This window comes from Leptodactylus fuscus, unplaced genomic scaffold (genome assembly GCF_031893055.1).
Source record: "Leptodactylus fuscus isolate aLepFus1 unplaced genomic scaffold, aLepFus1.hap2 HAP2_SCAFFOLD_291, whole genome shotgun sequence".
Taxonomy (NCBI): domain Eukaryota; kingdom Metazoa; phylum Chordata; class Amphibia; order Anura; family Leptodactylidae; genus Leptodactylus; species Leptodactylus fuscus.
The window spans coordinates 1-18,803 of record NW_027440314.1 but is presented as its reverse complement, the minus strand read 5'-3'; the positions used below and the strand labels follow the sequence as shown (position 1 = coordinate 18,803).

The following is an 18,803-nucleotide window of genomic DNA, read 5'->3' as shown; positions in this document are numbered from 1 at the left end:
CTATATAGATGTACCCCAGGACTCAGCAGCGCCATCTACCTGCTGACTGTCTGGTACATGTATGAGTGCAGGAGCGGGAGCTCCACCCCCTATATAGATGTACCCCAGGACTCAGCAGTGCCATCTACCTGCTGACTGTCTGGTACATGTATGAGTACAGGAGCTCCACCCCCTATATAGATGTACCCCAGGTCTCAGCAGCGCCCCCTACCTGCTGCCTGTCTGGTACATGTATGAGTACAGGAGCGGCGAGCTCCACCCCCTATATAGATGTACCCCAGGACTCAGCAGCGCCATCTACCTGCTGACTGTCTGGTACATGTATGAGTACAGGAGCTCCACCCCCTATATAGATGTACCCCAGGACTCAGCAGCGCCATCTACCTGCTAACTGTCTGGTACATGTATGAGTGCAGGAGCTCCACCCCCTATATAGATGTACCCCAGGACTCAGCAGCGCCATCTACCTACTGACTGTCTGGTACATGTATAAGTGCAGGAGCGGCGAGCTCCACCCCCTATATAGATGTACCCCAGGACTCAGCAGCGCCATCTACCTGCTGACTGTCTGGTACATGTATGAGTGCAGGAGCTCCACCCCCTATATAGATGTACCCCAGGACTCAGCAGCGCCATCTACCTGATGACTGTCTGGTACATGTATGAGTACAGGAGCGGCGAGCTCCACCCCCTATATAGATGTACCCCAGGACGCAGCAGCGCCATCTACCTGCTGACTGTCTGGTACATGTATGAGTACAGGAGCTCCACCCCCTATATAGATGTACCCCAGGACTCAGCAGCGCCCCCTACCTGCTGACTGTCTGATACATGTATGAGTACAGGAGCGGCGAGCTCCACCCCCTATATAGATGTGCCCCAGGACTCAGCAGCGCCCCCTACCTGCTGACTGTCTTGTACACGTATGAGTACAGGAGTGGCGAGCTCCACCCCCTATATAGATGTACCCCAGGACTCAGCAGCGCCCCCTACCTGCTGACTGTCTGGTACATGTATGAGTGCAGGAGCTCCACCCCCTATATAGATGTACCCCAGGACTCAGCAGCGCCCCCTACCTGCTGACTGTCTGGTACATGTATGAGTGCAGGAGCTCCACCCCCTATATAGATGTTCCCCAGGACTCAGCAGCGCCATCTACCTGCTGACTGTCTGGTACATGTATGAGTACAGGAGCTCCACCCCCTATATAGATGTACCCCAGGACTCAGCAGCGCCATCTACCTGCTGACTGTCTGGTACATGTATGAGTACAGGAGCTCCACCCCCTATATAGATGTGCCCCAGGACTCAGCAGCGCCATCTACCTGCTGACTGTCTGGTACATGTATGAGTACAGGAGCTCCACCCCCTATATAGATGTACCCCAGGACTCAGCAGCGCCATCTACCTGCTGACTGTCTGGTACATGTATGAGTGCAGGAGCGGCGAGCTCCACCCCCTATATAGATGTACCCCAGCACTCAGCAGCGCCATCTACCTGCTGACTGTCTGGTACATGTATGAGTACAGGAGCTCCACCCCCTATATAGATGTGCCCCAGGACTCAGCAGCGCCATCTACCTGCTGACTGTCTGGTACATGTATGAGTACAGGAGCTCCACCCCCTATATAGATGTACCCCAGGACTCAGCAGCGCCATCTACCTGCTGACTGTCTGGTACATGTATGAGTGTAGGAGCGGCGAGCTCCACCCCCTATATAGATGTACCCCAGGACTCAGCAGCGCCATCTACCTGCTGACTGTCTGGTACATGTATGAGTACAGGAGCTCCACCCCTATATAGATGTGCCCCAGGACTCAGCAGCGCCATCTACCTGCTGACTGTCTGGTACATGTATGAGTACAGGAGCTCCACCCCCTATATAGATGTACCCCAGGACTCAGCAGCGCCATCTACCTGCTGACTGTCTGGTACATGTATGAGTACAGGAGCTCCACCCCCTATATAGATGTACCCCAGGACTCAGCAGCGCCATCTACCTGCTGACTGTCTGGTACATGTATGAGTACAGGAGCTCCACCCCCTATATAGATGTACCCCAGGACTCAGCAGCGCCATCTACCTGCTGACTGTCTGGTACATGTATGAGTGCAGGAGCGGCGAGCTCCACCCCCTATATAGATGTACCCCAGCACTCAGCAGCGCCATCTACCTGCTGACTGTCTGGTACATGTATGAGTGCAGGAGCTCCACCCCCTATATAGATGTACCCCAGGACTCAGCAGCGCCATCTACCTGCTGACTGTCTGGTACATGTATGAGTACAGGAGCTCCACCCCCTATATAGATGTGCCCCAGGACTCAGCAGCGCCATCTACCTGCTGACTGTCTGGTACATGTATGAGTACAGGAGCTCCACCCCCTATATAGATGTACCCCAGGACTCAGCAGCGCCATCTACCTGCTGACTGTCTGGTACATGTATGAGTGCAGGAGCTCCACCCCCTATATAGTTGTACCCCAGGACTCAGCAGCGCCCCCTACCTGCTGACTGTCTGGTACATGTATGAGTACAGGAGCGGCGAGCTCCACCCCCTATATAGATGTACCCCAGGACTCAGCAGCGCCATCTACCTGCTGACTGTCTGGTACATGTATGAGTACAGGAGCGGCGAGCTCCACCCCCTATATAGATGTACCCCAGGACTCAGCAGCGCCCCCTACCTGCTGACTGTCTGGTACATGTATGAGTACAGGAGCTCCACCCCCTATATAGATGTACCCCAGGACTCAGCAGCGCCATCTACCTGCTGACTGTCTGGTACATGTATGAGTGCAGGAGCGGCGAGCTCCACCCCCTATATAGATGTACCCCAGGACTCAGCAGCGCCATCTACCTGCTGACTGTCTGGGACATGTATGAGTACAGGAGCGGCGAGCTCCACCCCCTATATAGATGTGCCCCAGGACTCAGCAGCGCCATCTACCTGCTGACTGTCTGGTACATGTATGAGTACAGGAGCTCCACCCCCTATATAGATGTACCCCAGGACTCAGCAGCGCCATCTACCTGCTGACTGTCTGGTACATGTATGAGTGCAGGAGCTCCACCCCCTATATAGATGTACCCCAGGACTCAGCAGCGCCATCTACCTGCTGACTGTCTGGGACATGTATGAGTACAGGAGCTCCACCCCCTATATAGATGTACCCCAGGACTCAGCAGCGCCATCTACCTGCTGACTGTCTGGTACATGTATGAGTACAGGAGCTCCACCCCCTATATAGATGTACCCCAGGACTCAGCAGCGCCATCTACCTGCTGACTGTCTGGTACATGTATGAGTGCAGGAGCTCCACCCCCTATATAGATGTGCCCCAGGACTCAGCAGCGCCATCTACCTGCTCACTGTCTGGTACATGTATGAGTACAGGAGCTCCACCCCCTATATAGATGTACCCCAGGACTCAGCAGCGCCATCTACCTGCTGACTGTCTGGTACATGTATGAGTGCAGGAGCGGCGAGCTCCACCCCCTATATAGATGTACCCCAGGACTCAGCAGCGCCATCTACCTGCTGACTGTCTGGTACATGTATGAGTGCAGGAGCGGCGAGCTCCACCCCCTATATAGATGTGCCCCAGGACTCAGCAGCGCCATCTACCTGCTGACTGTCTGGTACATGTATGAGTGCAGGAGCGGCGAGCTCCACCCCCTATATAGATGTGCCCCAGGACTCAGCAGCGCCCCCTACCTGCTGACTGTCTGGTACATGTATGAGTGCAGGAGCTCCACCCCCTATATAGATGTACCCCAGGACTCAGCAGCGCCATCTACCTGCTGACTGTCTGGTACATGTATGAGTGCAGGAGCTCCACCCCCTATATAGATGTACCCCAGGACTCAGCAGCGCCATCTACCTGCTGACTGTCTGGTACATGTATGAGTACAGGAGCGGCGAGCTCCACCCCCTATATAGATGTACCCCAGGACTCAGCAGCGCCATCTACCTGCTGACTGTCTGGGACATTCTCATCCTGGCAGTCCTGGGAATACCGAGGACTCAGAGGACATCTGTCAGGGGGATTTCTCCAACTGGATCCATCTGTGGAGGCACAAAGTGATACATTGATTGTATGGCATGAGGAGATGATGGGAGTTGTAGTATCTGGAGGACCCTCAGACCCTCCTTACACTGCTGATCAGCCCAGACGTCCGTCTCCTCTTCTGCTTCATCTATAACCTCAATCTTAATGTCCATCAGATCTTCATTCTAAATAGAGGAGAAATAATGTGAAATGGTCTTTGTTTCGGTGACTTTATGGTCAGAGTTTGGTGAGACTTTAGCGCCCCCTACCTGCTGACTGTCTGGGACATTCTCCTCCGGGCAGTCCTGGGAATACAGAAGACTCAGGGGACATCTCTCGCGGGGATTTCTCCTACTGGATCCATCTGTGGAGACACAAACACACAGTGACGGAATACATGAGCTGCTCTAGATCTACTACCTGCACAGCTGTGCCGCATTGTCCTCCAGTGGCCTGGAAAGAAAGTTCTAGAATAGAAGGTATAGCAGGACCATTTGGGATGTGGAGGCGGCTCTACCTGTACCTGTAATGTGACACTTGTTCACACCTAATACTAATAAAGCGAGGTCCATCAGAGATCAAAATGTGCCAGAGCTCCGATCGTGCTGACCGCTGACTACCTCACATTACAATGTTGAACCTAGAGAGAGTCAAGCAGCAGAGGTGCCGATGTAGATGAAGGTGGTAGTTGTCTCCCTGGGGCACACCCTGGTGTAGGTCTTCTGGTAGATGGAGATTGAAGTGCCCTTAATGTTCGATATGGGAAGAATATGCAAATCTGTCTTCCATGATGTAATTAGGAAACCAATAGAGGGCGCTCACTGGAATGTGCAAGCCTGTCTTCCCTGATGTAGTTGGGAAGACAGAATTCCAGTGAAATAACCCAATAGCGGCTGCTCCCTTTTGCGTCATGCCCAACCTTCCAAGAGGCCTTTGTTTTGCAATGACGCTGGGATTATTACCAGGTATAGGCTCTCAATCGAGGACAGCTGTTTCGATGTACTTGCATCTCTTCAGCTCAATGTAGAGAGGACTATAACCTGGTAGAGGTGAGAGGCTTAGACAGGGTTCGGGGGATATTGTCACTCCTTAGGGAGAGACCACCATATAGGTGTGTGGAGACTCATTAAGCCTTTAGCACTCCACTTCGCAAAGGACCATGGGAAGAATATGCAAATCTGTCTTCCACGATGTAATTGGGAAGTCAGATGCTGCCTCTGTTAATGTTCGATACAAAGAGTCCCCTGACCCTCAGCCCCTCCTCTAGTCCCCTGACCCTCGGCCCCTCCTCTAGTCCCCTGACCCTCGGCCCCTCCTCTAGTCCCCTGACCCTCGGCCCCTCCTCTAGTCTCCTGACCCTCGGCCCCTCCTCTAGTCTTCTGACCCTCGGCCCCTCCTCTAGTCTCCTGACCCTCGGCCCCTCCTCTAGTCTCCTGACCCTCGGCCCCTCCTCTAGTCTCCTTACCCTCGGCCCCTCCTCTAGTCTCCTTACCCTCGGCCCCTCCTCTAGTCCCCTGACCCTCGTCCCCTCCTCTAGTCCCCTGACCCTCGGCCCCTCCTCTAGTCCCCTGACCCTCGGCCCCTCCTCTAGTCCCCTGACCCTCGGCCCCTCCTCTAGTCCCTTGACCCTCGGCCCCTCCTCTAGTCTCCTTACCCTCGGCCCCTCCTCTAGTCTCCTTACCCTCGGCCCCTCCTCTAGTCTCCTTACCCTCGGCCCCTCCTCTAGTCTCCTTACCCTCGGCCCCTCCTCTAGTCTCCTGACCCTCGGCCCCTCCTCTAGTCTCCTTACCCTCGGCCCCTCCTCTAGTCTCCTGACCCTCGGCCCCTCCTCTAGTCTCCTGACCCTCGGCCCCTCCTCTAGTCTCCTGACCCTCGGCCCCTCCTCTAGTCTCCTTACCCTCGGCCCCTCCTCTAGTCTCCTTACCCTCGGCCCCTCCTCTAGTCCCCTGACCCTCGGCCCCTCCTCTAGTCCCCTGACCCTCGGCCCCTCCTCTAGTCCCCTGACCCTCGGCCCCTCCTCTAGTCCCCTGACCCTCGGCCCCTCCTCTAGTCCCCTGACCCTCGGCCCCTCCTCTAGTCCCCTGACTCTCGGCCCCTCCTCTAGTCCCCTGACCCTCGGCCCCTCCTCTAGTCCCCTGACCCTCGGCCCCTCCTCTAGTCCCCTGACTCTCAGTGTCTCCTCTAGTCCCCTGACTCTCAGTGTCTCCTCTAGTCCCCTGACCCTAGGCCCCTCCTCTAGTCCCCTGACCCTCGGCCCCTCCTCTAGTCCCCTGACCCTCGGCCCCTCCTCTAGTCCCCTGACCCTCGGCCCCTCCTCTAGTCCCCTGACTCTCAGTGTCTCCTCTAGTCCCCTGACCCTCGGCCCCTCCTCTAGTCCCCTGACTCTCAGTGTCTCCTCTAGTCCCCTGACCCTAGGCCCCTCCTCTAGTCTCCTTACCCTCGGCCCCTCCTCTAGTCTCCTTACCCTCGGCCCCTCCTCTAGTCCCCTGACCTTCAGCCCCTCTTCTAGTCTCCTTACCCTCGGCCCCTCCTCTAGTCTCCTTACCCTCGGCCCCTCCTCTAGTCTCCTGACCCTCGGCCCCTCCTCTAGTCTCCTTACCCTCGGCCCCTCCTCTAGTCCCCTGACCCTCGGCCCCTCCTCTAGTCCCCTGACCTTCAGTGTCTCCTCTAGTCTCCAGACCCTCAGTGTCTCCTCTAGTCTCCTGACCCTCAGCCCCTCCTCTAGTCTTCTGACCCTTAGCCCCTCCTCTAGACTCTTGACCCTCAGCCCCTCCTCTAGTCCCCTGACCCTCAGCCCCTCCTCTAGTCTCCTGACCCTCGGCCCCTCCTCTACTCTCATGACCCTCAGTCCCTCCTCTAGTCCCCTGACCCTCAGTCCCTCCTCTAGTTTCCTGACCCTCGGCCCCTCCTCTAGTCCCCTGACCCTCAGCCCCTCTTCTAGTCTCATAACCCTCAGTCCCTCCTCTAGTCCCCTGACCCTCGGCCCCTCCTCTAGTCTCCTGACCCTTGGCCCCTCCTCTAGTCCCCTGACCCTCAGCCCCTCCTCTAGTCTCCTGACCCTCAGCCCCTCCTCTAGTCTCCTTACCCTCTGCCCCTCCTCTAGTCCCCTGACCCTCGGCCCCTGACCCTCGGCCCCTCCTCTAGTCTCCTTACCCTCAGCCCCTCCTCTAGTCCCCTGACCCTCAGGCCCTCCTCTAGTCTCTTGACCCTCAGTGTCTCCTCTAGTCTCCTGACCCTCAGCCCCTCCTCTAGTCTTCTGACCCTCAGCCCCTCCTCTAGTCCCCTGACCCTCAGCCCCTCCTCTAGTCTCTTGACCCTCAGTGTCTCCTCTAGTCCCCTGACCCTCGGCCCCTCCTCTAGTCCCCTGACCCTCGGCCCCTCCTCTAGTCTCATGACCCTCATCCTCTCCTCTAGTCCCCTGACCCTCGGCCCCTCCTAAAGTCCCCTGACCCTCAGCCCCTCCTCTAGTCCCCTGACCCTCAGCCCCTCCTCTAGTCCCCTGACCCTCAGCCCCTCCTCTAGTCCCCTGACCCTCAGCCCCTCCTCTAGTCCCCTGACCCTCAGCCTCTCCTCTAGTCTCCTGGCCCTCAGCCCCTCCTCTAGTCCCCTGACCCTCAGTCCCTCCTCTAGTCCCTTGACCCTCAGCCCCTCCTCTAGTCCCCTGACCCTCAGCCCCTCCTCTAGTCTCCTGGCCCTCAGCCCCTCCTCTAGTCCCCTGACCCTCGGCCCTCCTCTAGTCTCCTGGCCCTCGGCCCCTCCTCTAGTCCCCTGACCCTCGGCCCCTCCTCTAGTCCCCTGACCCTCGGCCCTCCTCTAGTCTCATGACCCTCGGCCCCTCCTCTAGTCCCCTGACCCTCGGCCCCTCCTCTAGTCCCCTGACCCTCGGCCCCTCCTCTAGTCCCCTGACCCTCGGCCCCTCCTCTAGTCCCCTGACCCTCAGTGTCTCCTCTAGTCTCCAGACCCTCAGTGTCTCCTCTAGTCTCCTGACCCTCAGCCCCTCCTCTAGTCTTCTGACCCTTAGCCCCTCCTCTAGACTCTTGACCCTCAGCCCCTCCTCTAGTCCCCTGACCCTCAGCCCCTCCTCTAGTCTCCTGACCCTCGGCCCCTCCTCTACTCTCATGACCCTCAGTCCCTCCTCTAGTCCCCTGACCCTCAGTCCCTCCTCTAGTTTCCTGACCCTCGGCCCCTCCTCTAGTCCCCTGACCCTCAGCCCCTCCTCTAGTCTCATAACCCTCAGTCCCTCCTCTAGTCCCCTGACCCTCGGCCCCTCCTCTAGTCTCCTGACCCTTGGCCCCTCCTCTAGTCCCCTGACCCTCAGCCCCTCCTCTAGTCTCCTGACCCTCAGCCCCTCCTCTAGTCTCCTTACCCTCTGCCCCTCCTCTAGTCCCCTGACCCTCGGCCCCTGACCCTCGGCCCCTCCTCTAGTCTCCTTACCCTCAGCCCCTCCTCTAGTCCCCTGACCCTCAGGCCCTCCTCTAGTCTCTTGACCCTCAGTGTCTCCTCTAGTCTCCTGACCCTCAGCCCCTCCTCTAGTCTTCTGACCCTCAGCCCCTCCTCTAGTCCCTTGACCCTCGGCCCCTCCTCTAGTCTCCTTACCCTCGGCCCCTCCTCTAGTCTCCTGACCCTCGGCCCCTCCTCTAGTCTCCTGACCCTCGGCCCCTCCTCTAGTCTCCTTACCCTCGGCCCCTCCTCTAGTCTCCTGACCCTCGGCCCCTCCTCTAGTCTCCTGACCCTCGGCCCCTCCTCTAGTCTCCTTACCCTCGGCCCCTCCTCTAGTCTCCTTACCCTCGGCCCCTCCTCTAGTCCCCTGACCCTCGGCCCCTCCTCTAGTCCCCTGACCCTCGGCCCCTCCTCTAGTCCCCTGACCCTCGGCCCCTCCTCTAGTCCCCTGACCCTAGGCCCCTCCTCTAGTCCCCTGACCCTCGGCCCCTCCTCTAGTCCCTTGACCCTCGGCCCCTGACCCTCGGCCCCTCCTCTAGTCTCCTTACCCTCAGCCCCTCCTCTAGTCCCCTGACCCTCAGGCCCTCCTCTAGTCTCTTGACCCTCAGTGTCTCCTCTAGTCTCCTGACCCTCAGCCCCTCCTCTAGTCTTCTGACCCTCAGCCCCTCCTCTAGTCCCCTGACCCTCAGCCCCTCCTCTAGTCCCCTGACCCTCAGCCCCTCCTCTAGTCTCTTGACCCTTAGTGTCTCCTCTAGTCCCCTGACCCTCAGCCCCTCCTCTAGTCTCTTGACCCTTAGTGTCTCCTCTAGTCCCCTGACCCTCGGCCCCTCCTCTAGTCCCCTGACCCTCGGCCCCTCCTCTAGTCTCATGACCCTCAGCCTCTCCTCTAGTCCCCTGACCCTCGGCCCCTCCTAAAGTCCCCTGACCCTCAGCCCCTCCTCTAGTCCCCTGACCCTCAGCCCCTCCTCTAGTCCCCTGACCCTCAGCCCCTCCTCTAGTCCCCTGACCCTCAGCCCCTCCTCTAGTCCCCTGACCCTCAGCCTCTCCTCTAGTCTCCTGGCCCTCAGCCCCTCCTCTAGTCCCCTGACCCTCAGTCCCTCCTCTAGTCCCCTGACCCTCGGCCCCTCCTCTAGTCCCCTGACCCTCGGCCCTCCTCTATTCTCATGACCCTCAGCCCCTCCTCTAGTCCCCTGACCCTCAGCCCCTCCTCTAGTCCCCTGACTCTCAGTGTCTCCTCTAGTCTCCTGATCCTCAGCCCCTCCTCTAGTCCCCTGACCCTCAGCCCCTCCTCTAGTCTCCTGATCCTCAGCCCCTCCTCTAGTCCCCTGACCCTCAGTCCCTCCTCTAGTCCCCTGACCCTCGGCCCCTCCTCTAGTCCCCTGACCCTCGGCCCCTCCTCTAGTCCCCTGACCCTCGGCCCCTCCTCTAGTCCCCTGACCCTCGGCCCCTCCTCTAGTCCCCTGACCCTCGGCCCTCCTCTAGTCTCATGACCCTCGGCCCCTCCTCTAGTCCCCTGACCCTCGGCCCCTCCTCTAGTCCCCTGACCCTCGGCCCCTCCTCTAGTCCCCTGACCCTCGGCCCTCCTCTAGTCCCCTGACCCTCGGCCCTCCTCTAGTCTCATGACCCTCAGCCCCTCCTCTAGTCTCATGACCCTCAGCCCCTCCTCTAGTCTCATGACCCTCAGCCCCTCCTCTAGTCCCCTGACCCTCAGCCCCTCCTCTAGTCCCCTGACCCTCAGCCCCTCCTCTAGTCCCCTGACCCTCGGCCCTCCTCTAGTCTCATGACCCTCAGCCCCTCCTCTAGTCTCATGACCCTCAGCCCCTCCTCTAGTCCCCTGACTCTCAGTGTCTCCTCTAGTCTCCTGACCCTCAGCCCCTCCTCTAGTCCCCTGACCCTCAGCCCCTCCTCTAGTCTCCTTACCCTCGGCCCCTCCTCTAGTCTCCTTACCCTCGGCCCCTCCTCTAGTCCCCTGACCCTCGGCCCTCCTCTAGTCTCATGACCCTCAGCCCCTCCTCTAGTCTCATGACCCTCAGCCCCTCCTCTAGTCCCCTGACCCTCAGCCCCTCCTCTAGTCCCCTGACCCTCGGCCCCTCCTCTAGACCCCTGACCCTCGGCCCTCCTCTAGTCTCATGACCCTCAGCCCCTCCTCTAGTCTCATGACCCTCAGCCCCTCCTCTAGTCCCCTGACTCTCAGTGTCTCCTCTAGTCTCCTGACCCTCAGTGTCTCCTCTAGTCTCCTGACCCTCAGCCCCTCCTCTAGTCCCCTGACCCTCAGTCCCTCCTCTAGTCCCCTGACCCTCGGCCCTCCTCTAGTCTCATGACCCTCAGCCCCTCCTCTAGTCTCATGACCCTCAGCCCCTCCTCTAGTCCCCTGACCCTCAGCCCCTCCTCTAGTCCCCTGACCCTCGGCCCTCCTCTAGTCTCATGACCCTCAGAGCCCCTCCTCTAGTCTCATGACCCTCAGCCCCTCCTCTAGTCTCATGACCCTCAGCCCCTCCTCTAGTCCCCTGACTCTCAGTGTCTCCTCTAGTCTCCTGACCCTCAGCCTCTCCTCTAGTCTCCTGACCCTCAGCCCCTCCTCTAGTCCCCTGACCCTCAGCCCCTCCTCTAGTCCCCTGACCCTCAGTCCCTCCTCTAGTCCCCTGACCCTCGGCCCCTCCTCTAGTCCTCCAGTGATATTGTGATATTGGATATGATGAGACCATGTACAGAAATAACCAGTAGAATGGCCGCTCTCCTTAGTGGGTTGTGAATCGGTCACAAAACGGCCGGATTTGTCTATGTCTCGTCGGTGTGTTATGTCCATGTAATATCAGAAATTATTTTTTCAATTTTGAATATGCTTGTGTCTTGTGTTGTCAAAGAACTTTTTATGGATACGATGGTTTATTATAAAAGGCTAAGTTTTATACAGAAAATAAAATACTTGTTGGATGAAAACTTTGTTCTTGTGCATAGTTACTTCGTCTTTACCCAGTGGCCCGTGCATGTGTATATATGGGAGTAGTGGCTGTGAACTGCATTCTGGGTGTTTGCCTATATGGTAATGCCCAGACGTCACGTGGTCCGGTATATTACCACATAGGCCTGAAGCCTGCTAGGATTAAAGAGGATCACTCATGGGTTTGGGCAAAGGCAGTGTTATATACCGCTGGAGAGCAGACAGGGCGCTGAATTCAGTATTGGCATTCCTGATCTGTTCCCCGAGTGAAGAGCTATAAGTGCCGGAACCGAAACTCTACACAGGAACGTCCTTCTGCCAAGCAGCGCCTATCGCACTATAACCTGTAGATAGGACACTATATACAATCTGCTGCTCTATAACCTGTAGATAGGACACTATATACAATCTGCTCCTCTATAACCTGTAGATAGGACACTATATACAATCTGCTCCTCTATAACCTGTAGAAAGGACACTATATACAATCTGCTCCTCTATAACCTGTAGATAGGACACTATATACAATCTGCTCCTCTATAACCTGTAGATAGGACACTATATACAATCTGCTCCTCTATAACCTGTAGAAAGGACACTATATACAATCTGCTCTATACCCTGTAGATAGGACACTATATACAATCTGCTCCTCTATAACCTGTAGATAGGACACTATATACAATCTGCTCTATACCCTGTAGATAGGACACTATATACAATCTGCTGCTCTAAAACCTGTAGATAGGACACTATATACAATCTGCTGCTCTATAACCTGTAGATAGGACACTATATACAATCTGCTCCTCTATAACCTGTAGATAGGACACTATATACAATCTGCCCCTCTATAACCTGTAGATAGGACACTATATACAATCTGCCCCTCTATACCCTGTAGATAGGACACTATATACAATCTGCTCCTCTATAATCTGTAGATAGAACACTATATACAATCTGCTCTATAACCTGTAGATAGGACACTATATACAATCTGCTCTATAATCTGTAGATAGAACACTATATACAATCTGCTCCTCTATAACCTGTAGATAGGACACTATATACAATCTGCTCTATACCCTGTAGATAGGACACTATATACAATCTGCTCTATACCCTGTAGATAGGACACTATATACAATCTGCTGCTCTATAACCTGTAGATAGGACACTATATACAATCTGCTCCTCTATAACCTGTAGATAGGACACTATATACAATCTGCTGCTCTATAACCTGTAGATAGGACACTATATACAATCTGCTCCTCTATATCCTGTAGATAGGACACTATATACAATCTGCTCTATACCCTGTAGATAGGACACTATATACAATCTGCTCTATAACCTGTAGATAGGACACTATATACAATCTGCTCCTCTATAACCTGTAGATAGGACACTATATACAATCTGCTCCTCTATAACCTGTAGATAGGACACTATATACAATCTGCTCTATACCCTGTAGATAGGACACTATATACAATCTGCTCCTCTATAACCTATAGATAGGACACTATATACAATCTGCTCCTCTATAACCTGTAGATAGGACACTATATACAATCTGCTCTATAACCTGTAGATAGGACACTATATACAATCTGCTCTATAACCTGTAGATAGGACACTATATACAATCTGCTCCTCTATAACCTGTAGATAGGACATTATATACAATCTGCTCCTCTATAACCTGTAGATAGGACACTATATACAATCTGCTGCTCTATAACCTGTAGATAGGACACTATATACAATCTGCTGCTCTATAACCTGTAGATAGGACACTATATACAATCTGCTCCTCTATAACCTGTAGATAGGACATTATATACAATCTGCCCCTCTATAACCTGTAGATAGGACACTATATACAATCTGCTGCTCTATAACCTGTAGATAGGACACTATATACAATCTGCTGCTCTATAACCTGTAGATAGGACACTATATACAATCTGCTCCTCTATAACCTGTAGATAGGACACTATATACAATCTGCCCCTCTATAACCTGTAGATAGGACACTATATACAATCTGCTCTATACCCTGTAGATAGGACACTATATACAATCTGCTCTATAACCTGTAGATGGGACACTATATACAATCTGCTCCTGTATAACCTGTAGATGGGACACTATATACAATCTGCTCTTCTATAACCTGTAGATAGGACACTATATACAATCTGCTCCTCTATAACCTGTAGATAGGACACTATATACAATCTGCTCTTCTATAACCTGTAGATAGGACACTATATACAATCTGCTCCTCTATAACCTGTAGATAGGACACTATATACAATCTGCTCCTCTATAACCTGTAGATAGGACACTATATACAATCTGCTCCTCTATAACCTGTAGATAGAACACTATATACAATCTGCTCTTCTATAACCTGTAGATAGGACACTATATACAATCTGCTCCTCTATAACCTGTAGATAGGACACTATATACAATCTGCTCCTCTATAACCTGTAGATAGGACACTATATACAATCTGCTCCTCTATAACCTGTAGATAGAACACTATATACAATCTGCTCTATAACCTGGAGATAGGACACTATATACAATCTCCTCTATAACCTGTAGATAGGACACTATATACAATCTGCTCCTCTATAACCTGTAGATAGGACACTATATACAATCTGCTCCTCTATAACCTATAGATAGGACACTATATACAATCTGCTCCTCTATAACCTGTAGATAGGACACTATATACAATCTGCTCTTCTATAACCTGTAGATAGGACACTATATACAATCTGCTCTTCTATAACCTGTAGATAGGACACTATATACAATCTGCTCTATAACCTGTAGATAGGACACTATATACAATCTGCTCCTCTATAACCTGTAGATAGGACACTATATACAATCTGCTTCTCTATAACCTGTAGATAGGACACTATATACAATCTGCTCTATAACCTGGAGATAGGACACTATATACAATCTCTTCTATAACCTGTAGATAGGACACTATACACAATCTGCTCCTCTATAACCTGTAGATAGGACACTATATACAATCTGCTCCTCTATAACCTGTAGATAGGACACTATATACAATCTGCTCCTCTATAACCTGTAGATAGGACACTATATACAATCTGCTCTATACCCTGTAGATAGGACACTATATACAATCTGCTCCTCTATACCCTGTAGATAGGACACTATATACAATCTGCTCTTCTATAACCTGTAGATAGGACACTATATACAATCTGCCCCTCTATAACCTGTAGATAGGACACTATATACAATCTGCTCTTCTATAACCTGTAGATAGGACACTATATACAATCTGCTCCTCTATAACCTGTAGATAGGACACTATATACAATCTGCTCCTCTATAACCTGTAGATAGGACACTATATACAATCTGCTCCTCTATAACCTGTAGATAGGACACTATATACAATCTGCTCTATAACCTGGAGATAGGACACTATATACAATCTCCTCTATAACCTGTAGATAGGACACTATATACAATCTGCTCCTCTATAACCTGTAGATAGGACACTATATACAATCTGCTCCTCTATAACCTGTAGATAGGACACTATATACAATCTGCTCTATAACCTATAGATAGGACACTATATACAATCTGCTCCTCTATACCCTGTAGATAGGACACTATATACAATCTGCTCTATACCCTGTAGATAGGACACTATATACAATCTGCTCTATAACCTCTAGATAGGACACTATATACAATCTGCTCTATACCCTGTAGATAGGACACTATATACAATCTGCTCCTCTATAACCTGTAGATAGGACACTATATACAATCTGCTCTATAACCTGTAGATAGGACACTATATACAATCTGCTCCTCTATAACCTGTAGAGAGGACACTATATACAATCTGCTCTATAACCTGTAGATAGGACACTATATACAATCTGCCCCTCTATAACCTGTAGATAGGACACTATATACAATCTGCTCCTCTATAACCTATAGATAGGACACTATATACAATCTGCTCCTCTATACCCTGTAGATAGGACACTATATACAATCTGCTCTATACCCTGTAGATAGGACACTATATACAATCTGCTCTATAACCTCTAGATAGGACACTATATACAATCTGCTCTATAACCTGTAGATAGGACACTATATACAATCTGCTCTATAACCTGGAGATAGGACACTATATACAATCTCTTCTATAACCTGTAGATAGGACACTATATACAATCTGCTCCTCTATAACCTGTAGATAGAACACTATACACAATCTGCTCCTCTATAACCTGTAGATAGAACACTATATACAATCTGCTCCTCTATAACCTGTAGATAGGACACTATATACAATCTGCTCCTCTATAACCTGTAGATAGGACACTATATACAATCTGCTCTATAACCTGTAGATAGGACACTATATACAATCTGCTCCTCTATAACCTGTAGATAGGACACTATATACAATCTGCTCTTCTATAACCTGTAGATAGGACACTATATACAATCTGCTCCTCTATAACCTGTAGATAGGACACTATATACAATCTGCTCTATAACCTGTAGATAGGACACTATATACAATCTGCTCTATAACCTGTAGATAGGACACTATATACAATCTGCTCCTCTATAACCTGTAGATAGGACACTATATACAATCTGCTCCTCTATAACCTGTAGATAGGACACTATATACAATCTGCTCCTCTATAACCTGTAGATAGGACACTATATTCAATCTGCTCCTCTATAACCTGTAGATAGGACACTATATACAATCTGCTCCTCTATAACCTGTAGATAGGACACTATATACAATCTGCTCTTCTATAATCTGTAGATAGGACACTATATACAATCTGCTCCTCTATAACCTGTAGATAGGACACTATATACAATCTGCTCTTCTATAACCTGTAGATAGGACACTATATACAATCTGCTCCTCTATAACCTGTAGATAGGACACTATATACAATCTGCTCCTCTATAACCTGTAGATAGGACACTATATACAATCTGCTCCTCTATAACCTGTAGATAGGACACTATATACAATCTGCTCCTCTATAACCTGTAGATAGGACACTATATACAATCTGCTCTTCTATAACCTGTAGATAGGACACTATATACAATCTGCTCCTCTATAACCTGTAGATAGGACACTATATACAATCTGCTCCTCTATAACCTGTAGATAGGACACTATATACAATCTGCTCCTCTATAACCTGTAGATAGGACACTATATACAATCTGCTCTATAACCTGTAGATAGGACACTATATACAATCTGCTCTATAACCTGGAGATAGGACACTATATACAATCTGCTCCTCTATAACCTGTAGATAGGACACTATATACAATTTGCTCTATAACCTGTAGATAGGACACTATATACAATCTGCTCCTCTATAACCTGTAGATAGGACAATATATACAATCTGCTCCTCTATAACCTATAGATAGAACACTATATACAATCTGCTCTATAACCTGGAGATAGGACACTATATACAATCTCCTCTATAACCTGTAGATAGGACACTATATACAATCTCCTCTATAACCTGTAGATAGGACACTATATACAATCTGCTCCTCTATAACCTGTAGATAGGACACTATATACAATCTGCTCTATAACCTGTAGATAGGACACTATATACAATCTGCTCCTCTATAACCTGTAGATAGGACACTATATACAATCTGCTCCTCTATAACCTATAGATAGAACACTATATACAATCTGCTCTATAACCTGGAGATAGGACACTATATACAATCTCCTCTATAACCTGTAGATAGGACACTATATACAATCTCCTCTATAACCTGTAGATAGGACACTATATACAATCTGCTCTTCTATAACCTGTAGATAGGACACTATATACAATCTGCTCTATAACCTGTAGATAGGACACTATATACAATCTGCTCCTCTATAACCTGTAGATAGGACACTATATACAATCTGCTCCTCTATAACCTGTAAATAGGACACTATATACAATCTGCTCTATACCCTGTAGATAGGACACTATATACAATTTGCTCTATAACCTGTAGATAGGACACTATATACAATCTGCTCTATAACCTGTAGATAGGACACTATATACAATCTGCTCCTCTATAACCTGTAGATAGGACACTATATACAATCTGCTCTTCTATAACCTGTAGATAGGACACTATATACAATCTGCTCCTCTATAACCTGTAGATAGGACACTATATACAATCTGCTCCTCTATAACCTGTAGATAGGACACTATATACAATCTGCTCCTCTATAACCTGTAGATAGGACACTATATACAATCTACTCCTCTATAACCTGTAGATAGGACGCTATATACAATCTGCTCTATAACCTGTAGATACGACACTATATACAATCTGCTCTATACCCTGTAGATAGGACAGTATATACAATCTGCTCCTCTATAACCTGTAGATAGGACACTATATACAATCTGCTCTTCTATAACCTGTAGATAGGACACTATATACAATCTGCTTCTGTATAACCTGTAGATAGGACACTATATACAATCTGCTCCTGTATAACCTGTAGATAGGACACTATATACAATCTGCTCTACAACCTGTAGATAGGACACTATATACAATCTGCTCTATAACCTGTAGATAGGACACTATATACAATCTGCTCCTCTATAACCTGTAGATAGGACACTATATTCAATCTGCTCTATAACCTGTAGATAGGACACTATATACAATCTGCTCTATAACCTGTAGATAGGACACTATATACAATCTGCCCCTTTATAACCTGTAGATAGGACACTATATACAATCTGCTCCTCTATAACCTGTAGATAGGACACTATATACAATCTGCTCTATACCCTGTAGATAGGACACTATATACAATCTGCTCCTCTATAACCTGTAGATAGGACACTATATACAATCTGCTCTTCTATAACCTGTAGATAGGACACTATATACAATCTGCCCCTCTATAACCTGTAGATAGGACACTATATACAATCTGCTCTTCTATAACCTGTAGATAGGACACTATATACAATCTGCTCCTCTATAACCTGTAGATAGGACACTATATACAAACTGCTCCTCTATAACCTGTAGATAGGACACTATATACAATCTGCTCTTCTATAACCTGTAGATAGGACACTATATACAATCTGCTCTATAACCTGTAGATAGGACACTATATACAATCTGCTCCTCTATAACCTGTAGATAGAACACTATATACAATCTGCTCTATAACCTGGAGATAGGACACTATATACAATCTCCTCTATAACCTA

At 50.1% G+C, this 18,803-nt stretch overlaps 1 protein-coding gene across 1 annotated transcript in view; it reads right to left on the bottom strand.

Annotated features, from left to right (window-relative positions):
- LOC142187886 (uncharacterized) overlaps positions 1 to 4,397 on the bottom strand; it is a 63,481-nt gene extending 59,084 nt beyond the window's left edge. The window contains exons 1-3 of the mRNA XM_075261695.1: positions 4,322 to 4,397; positions 4,159 to 4,237; positions 3,975 to 4,069 (exon numbers count right to left, since the gene is read on the bottom strand). Of these exons, the coding sequence (XP_075117796.1) occupies positions 3,975 to 4,069; positions 4,159 to 4,225 (162 nt within the window). The 5' untranslated portion in view covers positions 4,226 to 4,237; positions 4,322 to 4,397. The remainder of the gene's footprint in view (positions 1 to 3,974; positions 4,070 to 4,158; positions 4,238 to 4,321) is intronic.
- Positions 4,398 to 18,803: the final 14,406 nt, after the last annotated feature.